This window comes from Nesoenas mayeri (assembly GCF_963082525.1).
Source record: "Nesoenas mayeri genome assembly, chromosome: 1".
NCBI lineage: Eukaryota > Metazoa > Chordata > Aves > Columbiformes > Columbidae > Nesoenas > Nesoenas mayeri.
The window spans coordinates 121291490-121304700 of NC_137541.1; the positions used below are offsets into that span (position 1 = coordinate 121291490).

Consider the following 13211-nt stretch of genomic DNA (forward strand, 5'->3'; position numbering starts at 1 on the left):
CTGTAACTATACTGAGGACCTCAGAATGAGCAGGAGAACAGAGACTCCCTGACTCTTCAAAAATGAGCCTATTGATGCTTCTCCATGGAGCAGCTTATACAGATGCTTCTGATAATTTTCTACAACATTGCTTACTTTCAAATACTGATCAGCTCTTGCATAGTTCATATCTTTGAATGGACTTTGATAAGGAAAGACAGAAAGGAATATCAGACCTCTGTGAGAGGTCCCATTAATCCAAAAGGTGCAATATCTGTCTAATTACCTGGTCTTTGATGAAATTCAGCTGATTCATTAGATAAATAACCGTGAAGCTAATCTTGAAAGGAGACCAAATCACTTCATTTAAGTAGCCTGCTACACAGACTTGCTGGTAAGACACCAATTCACTTTTCTCTAAATTGATCAAAAGGCTTAGATAAGAGGGAGATTAACCATTTTCCTAATAGTTTACTGCAGCTTCTTGGAAAGAGGAAGCTACTGCTAATCTGTTATCAAGGACAATGTGGATTTTTGATGGCAAAAAGATACTGCTAATAAACTCACATCTTTGAAAAGAAAATGTGATACAAAGTAAAAAAAAAAAAAAAAAAAAAAAAAAAATACTACTGTATTAAAATACTCTTAAACTACAACCAAGCTGTAAATCATGAGCAAGTGCTTTTTTGTGCAAAGCAAGAATTCCATTCTCTTCTCCACCAATCCCTTCCCCTCCTTCCCCCCAAAAATGATGAAGTAGGTTTTTCATTCATATTATATAGGTTACTGATCATGGAGTTACAACACAGAAATTATTCCTGAGCTGTCTTAATATACATTGAGTGTTTACATGCATCCAAGGTGAATACCTGTAGCCAAAGTGAAAGACTTCAAGTAAAACGACATCACTATCAATCTGGCAGTGTTTTTAACCCAAATAATTGCTCTAGACGAAGACAGCTCCCCAATTCTATATAAGGAAAATGCCTTCTATTGAAAAAGTATTCAGCTAGCTACATTTTGGTGGCATTTTTTATGAAAAGAGAGTGTCAGAATTTTTGCATTTGGATGGCAGCCTATAGACTTTGGATTTCTCCCAAGAAAAAATGAAGTTTTGCTTCTTGCCTTCCCCTGGAGCTCCACATGCCTCCAGACATATATGAAAACACCAAACAAACAAAAAACACAACTGATTTTTGCCCTTCTAAAGATTCAAACAGATGCTGTCTGGGGCCTTTTGCTACCAGCTATCTTCATAGGAATAAAAGGTTGAATGCAGCATTCTAAACTGAAGTTGCAGAATCCTCACTTGAAAAATCAACCAATTAATTTGGGTGTGAAACAGCCTCTTTGTCTGAGGAGAATCTATTTTCTTCAGAAGAGAAGTCATGAAGACCCATGAAGTCCATAAACTTAGCCTAAGCCAGAGAACAAGTTTACAGATACAATTTGTCAGAAGATGGAAAAAAAGAGAAGTTTCAAAGAAATCCTACAGAAAAACAACACAAATTCTATCAAACTTTTTAAGTGAGGAAGAAGGTAAGAAATATTCCTGCAGCTCCGGATCAGCGGGGAAAAAAAAGTTTTTGTTTTTAGCTATGCGTATTATTTATACATAACAAAAGGTAAACCAGCAGTGTTTCATTTGTTTGGACCAGGAAGAAAAAATGCCATCTTTTTCCAAGACAACAGTAAGTCCAAAGGGAAAAGAAAAAGGATTCTACCAGTCCTTCTTTAAGGACTAGTATACAACAGCAGACTTAACAGTTCAGTAAAAATGGAACTAGCAGCTATGTACTTCTATACTAACAGGTTCAGCTGGGCTGAAGGTTCCCAAACACAGGACTGTGATCAACTGTGTTCGTAAAACGTTAGAGCATTCACAGCATCCGTTCCAACTAGCACTCTTCCCCAGTAACTCCTGGGAATGTGTGGCAGTCAGCATGTTCCAGGAATCCTTCCCAATAGGCAGCTTTCAGGCAGCCACCCAGTTTTATAGGCTAGGACAGTTAACTAGCACAGATGTGTGCTGTTCCATGTGATTGGCTTCAGTGGCTGGGAACATTCAGTTTACTAATAGAGAAGTGGGCCTTTTTGTCTGTGAAATTTTATTCTTAAATCTCTTCTGACTACATCTGCTCCTGCAGCTCTCTTTTGGCATACTTCACAAATACTGCGTTGTACCTGTCTTGTGAAAATCTCCTTCCAAATACTGAAAGGGGGGTGGGGGGAAGCAACCACAACAAGAAAAAGGTTCAATTGTGAAAGTGGGTTTTTTTTTTTTTGTAACATACTGGGGTGCAAAGAAAGAAGAGGAAGACGTTAAAAGCTATAATCTAAAGTCTGCACTGCTTGCTTGAAGATTTTGGCCTGGTGAATCCATTTCTTTGCAAGGTGCTCAGTTTAAAAGAAGCTAGTGCTCTTATCAAACAACTGCACGGTGAGGTCAAAGGACCGGGACAATTAGTTGATACTGAGGATCACCAAGCACAAAACATATAGATGCAAAGATCATGCAAACTAGTCTAAATTAAAGTATATGAGACTACCTTATATTTTTTTCAGTTATTTATTTATCAGAATCACCTTAATGCTAGAATCAAAGTTTTGTTTTAACATCTCAACATGCTAATTTTGAAAACCTGAAGTTCGGAGAAGACTCCAGAGATCTGAACATTTAGCTTAAAAGAAACACTATCTTCTGTACACCACCTTCTGGGACGAAGCACCTGAAATACACTTAAACTATATGCTATGGATACATCATTCTACTCAGGTAAGGCTCCAAGAATTACTCAGCACTGTAAAATGATTACTTAATTTTGGAACAGTACGTTTTAGAAATGAGTAAATCAATTTATACATTACTGCTTTTTTACAATCTTTAAGGAGTTAACACACACTCCACTTAAAGCATCATTTTAATATAAAAATATGGAAAATTACCTAAAACAAAGTTGTAAATGAAAGTATGATAGACATCTGTTGCTTTTCACAGATATTTTGATAAACTTTAGTAAATGAAATATTTCAAATCACCCTTTCATTCAAAGCTAGCACAAAGCCTACATATTACTGGAAGGTAAAAAAACATCTTTACTGAATTGAGATTTTTTTAATATATATTTTTAATAATCTGATCTAATACACGTAGGCAAGTATTTCATACTTACATGAAGATATCACTTATCAGGTGTATATACTCAGTCCTAATCACAGAGAAGAATCTGATCTACTTCTGAGATACGTTACTAGCAAGTCAAAACTCATGACAAGTGAAATCATATAGATTTTTACTAATATATAAAAACTTGCAGTATCACTTCAAGCTATCTAGGCATATTCAGTGAACTTGGGAGAAGCCTGAAGATGGATGAAGGTCCTCCTACAGGTAAGCCAGCATTTAAAAAAGAAACCATCAAAATATGGTTGTATTAATTCAATTTCTTGGGCTTCTGTAATCACTGCTGTCTGTACAGGGATCTTCATCTATTGCCAGAAATGGTTATTTGTTCCTCTGAAATGGTGAGAGAGCCTGGAGGAACTGTGGACTACAATCACTCTTATTACAATGCTGCTTCTCTTTCAACTGCCTGCATATCCAGGTAAAACATCATTTATGTCCACAAACCAGGCAAGAATGAAATCAAGTTCACCCACCTTTGCAAATATCATCCTGCTACTTCATTCCCTAGCAGAGCACATCTATCGATCCTCCTACATTACGTTTCAGAGGTAGTGCAAACAAGTGGCAAGTTCACTCCAATATATTGACCTCAAATAGGCAAGATGCACAAATATGAAAATTCTCTGTGATGTTATTTAAGACACTGTGAGACAAGGTAACAGTGTTGGGTGGTACACCAAACTTTAAGTTGGATTCTCTGTTCACACATAAAGTGGATTAAATAAGACAATGAAAGAGAAGTCGGGAGTATGCAAAAAAGGAAGCCAGTTAGAAGAACCAGAACTAATCAGTACAAGTAGAATCTCATACTATGCTTGTATACTCATTTTTTTTTAAGAGACCCTTAATAATAAATTTGTTAAGAAAATACATGCATCAATAGATTTCCATGGGAGAGGAGGATACTGAGAACAAATTTCTATGTCTGGATCAAAACTGCTGCCACCTCTTCCACCTTTATATAATAACAAATATGTTCAACAGCTGTCCCTATCTCTAACATACTAAAATCTACATCTTCGAAGGTATTTAGGTACTTAACTCCGCAAAATATCAACAGGACTTAGAGGTAAGTATCAATGAAGTGCTGGTTCTCAGAAACAAGGCCTCAGAATATCACTTTGCTTGATCAATATACATTGTGCTGCATATTACCCACTAACTCTATTGCCAGGATAACTGAAAGGTGAAAATTGCAAATTTGATGTCTCACCTCCACTCGTAAGAACAAACGATTGTTTCTTGCTCTCCAATCTAATCATTATCTGTAACAGCTTATCAACAAATACATATTTTTAACAATAGAGTGTCAAGCAGAAAATCTGAGAACTAAAACATTCTCAGTATTACAATCTTTTCCAAGCTTAACTATTTTCTCTAGTACAGAAGGTTTTTACCAGACCCACTTAGATTATGTCTGGACTGCATCTAGTGACATAAAATGGCTGATAAGTATGTTCTTAAGTTGTCTTATGGAAATATCCAAGCTAATAAGCATGGATAGTTGATGGCATACTAAGACTCAGAGACTATCATAAAATCTGGTGAGAGGAGCACTTACTCCCTTACATATGACTAGACAAAAAACTCCATCATTAAGACTTAGCTTATCCTATGTTGCTTTGATAAGATGGTAATATACTGGCTTGGCATACCAGTTAGGCATGCAGCTAACAGAATCTGTGGTTACCAATGTCTGGGATAGTATTTAATATAAATATATTAAAACCCATGTATCAATGAATTAATTGAAATTAATAGGAAACAGACAGCTGACTAGAAACAGAAAAATAACAGGTTTTAAGGAGTCATAATGTCCAATTTCAGCAAGACTTATGAACAATATTTGTATAGTTCTTGCACCCCACCTACCTGATGAAGTATGATCAGCAGAATTCCTATCAAGAACTATCAAGTACTCAGGATGGGCTGTTAAGAGAGCCTTCTTATGGCTTCTCTCTTTGTATCTTAAAACCTAACTCCAAAATAATATAACTGTTCAGGAAGGGAGGGAGAGGATATTTGCATCTGACTGCATGACTTATAAAATAGGATGCCTCCTACAAACAACTATTCCCCTGCTTATAGATTCCACATAGGACACGCTAAGGAATGAGAGTGGTGCATGTTTAAATTAAGGCACTATTAAGCTGTTTACTGATAAGGCTGGTCAAAACTGATTAATTTTGGGTATTCTGAATCTGCACATAACAAATCCAAATAAAGCTACTGCTTTATGCAATGGAAGATTTGCACCCTAGGATGTACTTCAGGAATGCAAGTTTTCAGATGTGATTCTTAGAAAGCTGCAAAGAGTAAGGTCCTGAACTAGTGTTGGCTGTTGTTAAGTTCAATGGAAGAAGCTTCCTCCAGATGTACCCCACTGATCTTCCTCCAAGAAGCACAGGGCTAAGATTCACTCCAAAGCCCACGCCCATTGCTAATTTCACTCAAAAACCTCCCAACCCAGGCAAACAGCATCACTCTGTGAACACAGTTTGCTACTAAAAGCACACGGAACAGAACAAGAAAGGCTGTCTGCTATACAGTATGATGCATAAAACAGGAATGCTCACACTAGCAAACACCTGAGTCAGTAAGTCAACATGATATAGCACAAGGCCGAGACTATATTAGCAGCTCTAAATGCAGTCTAGCCATCCTATTACTGTGTTACCCAAGAGAACCTTTACTTTTCATTCACATACTGAACACTCTGACACCACAGGGCCCTTTTCATTACAGCTGCTCATTTGATGACTCCAAGGGCTAAGAGAAAGACTCCATATTTGTAGTGTTATGTTCATTGTAGACCTCGGGCATTCTCAGTGGACTGACCAATAATTCTAGAAATGTATAATAGTTTTTACAATAGTTAAGAATGCAATTCTTAATCTGAATTTGAATTTTTACTCAAATCTAAGTGAGTCCTTGCTCTTAAAAATAGGTAACAGACATAAATTTCAGCTTTGCAATATACCTGCTAGAGCTCTACTGTTCATTAAAACAAAATGTCCTCATCACTTAATATGTCATTAAAAGTTAACTCAAAAAAAGTTTTTAAGAGTACCATATAAATCAGGATACAAAACTACCAGAAATTACTTTTCCAAAATATTAAAACTATAGATGTGTATCTTTAAGATACTTTTATTTAAGCATTGTGCAGCAATGTAATGCTTTTGAAAGTGCAAAGCTCCTCTGATATCGATATCCTGTCTCTATGGTCTTCTGAGCTGACAACATCTTAACACCATCACGTGAGAGGAGGACTTGGCTGCCATGGCTGGAGCTCTGCATCCCCTTCCTCTCCCTATCCTCTTGAAGAAACAAGCTGCTGTTGACTACTACCACTCAATGCCCCTGTGAGCCCCACTGAGTGATCTTATGAACAGCCTAAAAAAGAATAGTTCAATTACTTTTGCTGCAAAACACAAATGAATCTTAAGAGATGAAAAAAAAACTGGACAACTACTAACAGGGCTTTCTACAGGAACTCAACCTGTCTCTTTTAAGAGAAAGAGTTGTTCCCTCTTAATAGGAAGCAAATTAAATGAAAACAGAGACCTCTGAGGATTTTCTGGTTTAGATGTTTCAGTCTATTCCTGAATAAAAAAGCAGCTGTACTTCCATGGCAAAACTCTTAAGAAAATTTTTGTCATTCTTTTCCTCTTAGATGAGGACTGAGACCAAAAACTTAAATCTTCAATATCACAAGTTCTAAGCAATTTTGGAGGAGGGTTTAAAAAAAAAAACAAAAAACAAAAAACAAACAAAAAAAAACCCAAAAAAAAAACCAAAAAAAAACAACAAAAAAAAAAACCAAACCAAACAAACAAAAAAACCCCCACACCACAACCACAAACAAACAAACAAACAACAACAAAAAGCCCTACACCTTTTATTTTAAATAGGTAACTTCTTTTTAAATATGGATGCACAAATCTAACTTTAGCTGTCCAGGTTTTCACATTTCTGAACTGATATACAGAAAGTAGAGCATTAATCTAGTCTCTTGACTTCAAGGTTATCATTCATTGAGGTCAATGACTCCCATGTCTGAAAAGCAGAACTTTCACTTTCAATACGATAACTGTTGCCCTTCAGTAGGCAACTACATTCAACTCGTTCCTGACCGCTTTCTCACAACTGCTGACAGAAACTAACAGCCAGAAAGACAGCACAAACAGCTCCTGCAAAGAGAGTTATCTGTGTAAAACTAGTGGTTAACCTTAAAATCATTCCTATTCATGCAAAGCACTCATTAGCTATCTATATTTAAAACTTCCACTATACTAATGAGCAACCCTGTCTCTTACATTATTTTCTGGGTATTTTGTGTTTATGTTAAACTTCTGTTTATCTGCCCAGCCAAGACTGTAATCTCCAACAAAACTGCCTGTAATGATACAGTCAAATATGTGAACAAGTTACTTATGGACAGAATCAGTCTAATTGGAATGAAAGTCACCAACCAGAAACAAAACTGGAACCAGCCTATACCGTGCTTCAGTATGGAATTAGCACATGGGCCAAACATTTGCTCCTTTACAACCCAGTTCTGGTTTTATGCCAACAACATGCATCTCACAGAAGACACTCCCAATATGCAGTTACTTAAGTGGAACCGTGGTTAGTACAGGCATCATTTCCACAAGAAGATACAGATTAAGTGATAACAAGGTGATGCCCAGTAAGTTCCTGGAATTCCCTGGTAAAACTTAAATTAGCTCTCAACAAACTAGTTCAAAGGCATATCAGCAGATCTGGAATAACATAATACAGATGAACTTCAAAATACAAAGCAGCAATATCGGACGCAGATTTTTCTGACTACAGAGTAACAGTGGGGTTGTTTTGCTTTATTTTCGTTGGTCTGTTTTGTTTTGGGGTTTTTTTTTTGTATTTTTTTTTTTACTACTGTCACCTATAGAAACATTCTTTAGAATAGCTACAGGCTCAACAAAATCAGTAGCTAAAATATTAGGAATATGAGACGTGTGAGACATGGCCCAATTATAAATTTGCATTCTGCTCTTACTTAAAACTAACACCTGAACACCTGCAAGACTATAAACTCAACACAGTGCAAGAATTTCCCAGAAGTCTTTACTCTGTACTTCTTATATTTTAGTAAGCAATGCAGCCGGAGGGGGTGGGCAGGGAAAGCAAGTATCCATGCAAGTATTTATTATTTCATTGCCCTTGTATTATTCTTATTGACTAGTATTGGAATAGCTTTTTTTCTCTTCCGAATATGAACAATATATTTTTCAAAGAGCAATGTCATCACTTCCAATGTTTTATCTAACTTGAATATACCGTTTTCACATTTTATGTAACTTGCTTGGTTCTCAGCATCTCTGGTGCATTCAATATATTTTCATGATGAAGAGAAGAGTTTGTTTTAACTATTGTTTTGATCTCTTTTCTACATTAAAATCTACCCATGAAAATCTGAATGTGTTAAAAAAATTAAGTTGAAACATGATAAATTCTACCGTACAACTGAAAGATAAACTTACCACCCTACACTTCTTTTCAAAGATTTTACATAATCAAACCTCTGGATCAGTTTATAAGAGGCATAAAAACCGGACTAAAATACTATAATATTTATATAGTATGTATGTCTATTTAAGACATAGCTGACAACAGTTACCGTTTTCATGCTGCCCTTAGTATGCAGAAATGTCCCAAACAATGTTGTTCAATGGTCTTGTAGGAGATTCAGATCAGGAAGATATATCTGTTGTGCTTGAATATAAAGCGCATCATCAGCAAAAAGCAGTTTAGAACAAACTTTTCTTCCTTCGCTTCTGCCTTCAATAACAATACTTGGACAGTAACTGTTACCAGTTAATCTCCTCTCAGAGGATCAGCATGTGATGTTAAGGAATGGATCCTTCTGGAACTTGTACTTTTGGTTTAGTGGACCTATACTGGTCCCTTATACTCTCAACTGAGATTTGTAACCTTTTCTTACAAAGGTTAAGAAAATACAAGAAGCTTTAAGCTCTTCAAAAGCTTGAAGATCAGACAACTAATTATTTTTAGTTACATGTTCCTAGGCTGCATCTAACTAAAAAAAAAAAAAAAAAGAAAAATCAAAGCCAAAACCAGAAATTTCTTTGGTGCAAAAAACCAATCCATTTTTAGAAGTTAGCCTTCACAAAGCGGAAGAAAAAAAAGTTACAACCAACCACACAGTTATACTCTCTGCTTAACAGGTGCAGGACAAGATGCAGCAACTGCTTTGAAAACATGAACTTTTACTTAAAAGATGAATCCTTGCTTGTAAGTACAAAGCACAATCCCGAATTTGATGCTATTACACCATAGAAAGTAAACACTTGATAGTGTGATTATCAGTATAATGACTACAACCATAATGGTAGTAGTAGCAACGGCACTCACGGTTCCTTCCTTTCACAAAATGACCTGGAAAGACTGACTTTCAAAATACCAAGAAGTAAAAAAGTCACATTGTGAAAATATTCTTTTTTCACAACCAAATTCTAAGGCATTAACTTTGTTATCAAAACATGCACTTGTAATGCACAAGCATGTCTGAAATATAAATTCAGCTTTTGCTATAATGAGCTAAACCTCCAGCTTTGCTTTTTGCAGTTTCACAGCAAAGCAGCGTAGAGCCTATAAAATCTACAAGTTAACAAGATCGACAAAAAGTAATTATTGAGAATCTTTCGGTCCTATAAGCAGTATCTTAAAGTGCCCATCTCAATGTGTCCTACCTATAATGGGTGCTAAAAACAGGGCAAAATGAGAAGTCAGACATGCTGCAAAATTTGTTTTCCTGGTTAGTCAGATTGGAAAAAGAGATTCCATAGGACCATTTCTTCATATTTTCACTTTTTTTCTTTTAAAGCAGTGGACGTTAATACTTTTCCATGTTTTCAGCTTAAGTGGTGATCTAAAATTCAAGTATTCCAAGACAGAAAAAGTGGAAAAATGTTCTTCCTCAAGAAGTCTGTTTTTCCTAGTTATGCTGTGGTTAATTTTAGGGTTTTAGAGCACCTCCGTTTCCAGTGAAATGAAGTGATGCCCATTATGACAAAGAATTTATTTACCCTACAGAAGCTTTCATCCTTTAGCCAAAGGTGGCTTAGACATTATCAGGCATCTCTCATCAGTTATCCTTAGAAGCCAAGTCTTGTCAAAAATGCAAAAGAACCATCCTCAATAGCCACAAAAACTTTCAATTTCTGGCCTGAGCTCTCACCAGCTACTTTTAACTTGAGAAAGGTATCAGCAGAGTCATCATGTGACTCTTGCTGTTACTGTATTACAAAACAATTACAGTACATTTTTTCATTTTAAGGCATGCAAATCATATTTATTCTCAGAACCTCAGCATACTAATATTAGCTCTCCTAATAAACAGAAAACTGCAAGTAAATCTTACTTGTCTCATTTCCAACTTACATGATACGCAAGAAGCCTGAAAGTCATTGTCAAGATATCACTGGTTTTCATTCTGTATTTATCATGGGACTTCTAAATAAAGAATTTGGGCTTTAGAACGTGGAGTTACTACTTAAAATTCAAAATCTTGTATACTTTCCTATCCTTTAGGGTCGTAATTCTACAAGCTCACCATCATCAGAATTGTGATCAAAACTGAAAGTGCTTAAATTTTAAATCAGATTAATGAGTTTATAATTTTCTTGAACAATCTAAGACACATAAGGTACTATTTCATAATATTATCTCTCCTTTCAGTTTTGAGATGAATACTTTTAAAGCTTTCAAAACATTTTCTCAATATTGAAGTTAGGCTACATTTCAATCTACACCACAACAAACAAATGACTGACTACTAGACAGAGCTCCACAAAATTGCCAGTACACCAAACGATTCAATTTTGATACTTTAAACACTATTCCTCTAGATTTCTATATTTAAAACAAATGAAATATCCATTTGGAGTATTTTTTTCCTTCTTCTCTTCTTTGCCTCACCTAATTTTAGAATTATTTGGACCCAGTTCTACTTGAGCTATCAGCATACAACTTACAAACATTCAACTGAAATGAACGAATGTTTAGTTTTCACAGAACGAAATATCCACTTACAGCATCTTGGCCTTAATCCAACATACTCCATGTAAATATACCCTCTAAAGCTGTTTATGCATGAACAGCTGATGCAACTGAAAACTGTCAATCAGGAGATGATCTGCATGCGTACGTAAATCTATCTAGCTTTTTTTCCAGCCCCAAGGATTCAGGGGTTTTGAAACTGAACAAGCAGACGGAAGGTCTGTCTTATATGTACTTCACTGTAATAGGCCTCAAAATCCAAATCACAGAAATGTTTGTTGCTTAAATAAGGGTATAAAGAACTACACCAATTCGCCTGTACAGCCTAAATTTTATTCTAGTTCTGCTGATCATAATTTTTCATGTCAAAATATTAACCATATTTCCACCAAAACAGTATCACTAAAAGTAAGCTATTTAATCTGCAAATGCACTTGGCACTTGCAGTATTTTGATTAGCAAAAGATGGAAGAACTTCCTAAAACATCAATTTTAAGAATGGCTAGTGACTTTCAAAGGTGTTCAAAGATCCTGTCGTCAGTTCTTGAGAACTCTTTCAGTAACTGGACATAAGCATGTGATAAGGCATAACGAACTCTTAGCTATTAATTTGTTATGCTCTTTTTCAGATGGTTCCATAACATTTCTTTAAAAGAAAGTTAATGAATTATTGAAATCATGAAACAGGTGACATTATCTGTTGCCAAGTGGGGGGCATTAAAAGGAGGTGATAACAAACAAGACAAGACTAAAAGCAGTACATTTAGTTAGCACATTTAAAAGTAAACCCTTTTTTTTCTTGCATAATACTCTGGAAACAGTAGTTCCATTCAGGGAAACCATTTTCTTCCTGGACAGCTGCAAAAGAGTTTCAAAGGGCAAAGAAAGATTTCAAAATTCCACAGGTTCTTAAATATTCTACTAAGTTTGGAACAACATAGTTTTGGTGGTAAAGAGAATCAAATACAAACAAAAAGTAGATGAAGAACATAAAAGATTTTCCTTTTTAAAAGCCCTTGAAAGTAAGATCACCTGTATGCATCGTCTTCTTTCAAGTCTCATATCATCCTGCAGGGATGTGGGGGACAGGGGGAGTCCAGCAGCAAACACTGCAAAATGAAGAAAAAATTGACGTGAATGTAAATACGAATTAATAAGATAGCTGAAAAATTGTAAACACCCATTCTACTAGATTCACATTCTACTAGATTCTACTAGTCAAACCCATGCTCTCAGGTAAAAACCACAGGGCTAAATCAAGGAAGCTCAAATAGAAAACAGAAGGTTTCCAACAGTGGAAGTAGAGACAGATATTCCAAAGTCTACCTTCCACTGACATCTATTGTTAGAAAGAAATTACAAGTGTCAGAATTTCAGGGATTAACTTAAATTTCAAGTTGTCATTGAACAGTTCTGAAAATTAAGGTCATCCAAAAAAAGCTCTTCTCAAACCTGCAAAAGTGAAATTATTGATAGTTACCCATCTTCTTTGCAAAGCCCTGTAGCATGTGGATTTTTACAGAAACTCAGGACAATATTTACAGAACAAGACTGAACTTCTGTGGGATTTTACCAAATCAAACTATAGAACTATAAGTGTACATAAATCCATAAATGTACAAGTCCATTTTTCCCCCATATCTCACATGAAATTGAATTAGATTCACCTTACACCAAATTAAAGTATTCTCAGAAAAATAAAATTGCAGTTTTCCACAAGACCAAGAAATACAAAGACCTGAGTTTCTGGGAAGAAATCTCTAGAAGTTGGAAAGAAGGGTGGGATTATTAAAAAAAAACAAAAACAAAAAAAAAGACCAAACCACACAAAACTCAACAACTAACCAACCCTTACTGAGGATTTTAGAGAACCTCTGCAAATTGCCTCATAGCTCAAATTGTAGACTCTAGATTATTACTATTTAAACACCTCCTGATATATGTAACTCCAAGAAAGCGTGTCTAGCCTACAATGCACTTA

General features: G+C 35.6%; 1 protein-coding gene across 2 annotated transcripts in view; it reads right to left on the minus strand.

Moving 5' to 3' along the window:
- The window catches only part of DYRK1A (dual specificity tyrosine phosphorylation regulated kinase 1A), a 90472-nt gene that overhangs the window by 47407 nt on the left and 29854 nt on the right, over positions 1 to 13211 (minus strand). Inside the window, exon 2 of one of the 2 annotated variants that reach the window (XM_080363537.1) lies at positions 12263 to 12339. In XM_080363537.1, the coding sequence (XP_080219663.1) occupies positions 12263 to 12272 (10 nt within the window). In that variant the 5' untranslated portion in view covers positions 12273 to 12339. Of the gene's footprint in view, positions 1 to 8828; positions 8910 to 12262; positions 12340 to 13211 lie in introns of those variants that run through there. The other variant, XM_080363538.1, reaches the window with a different exon arrangement.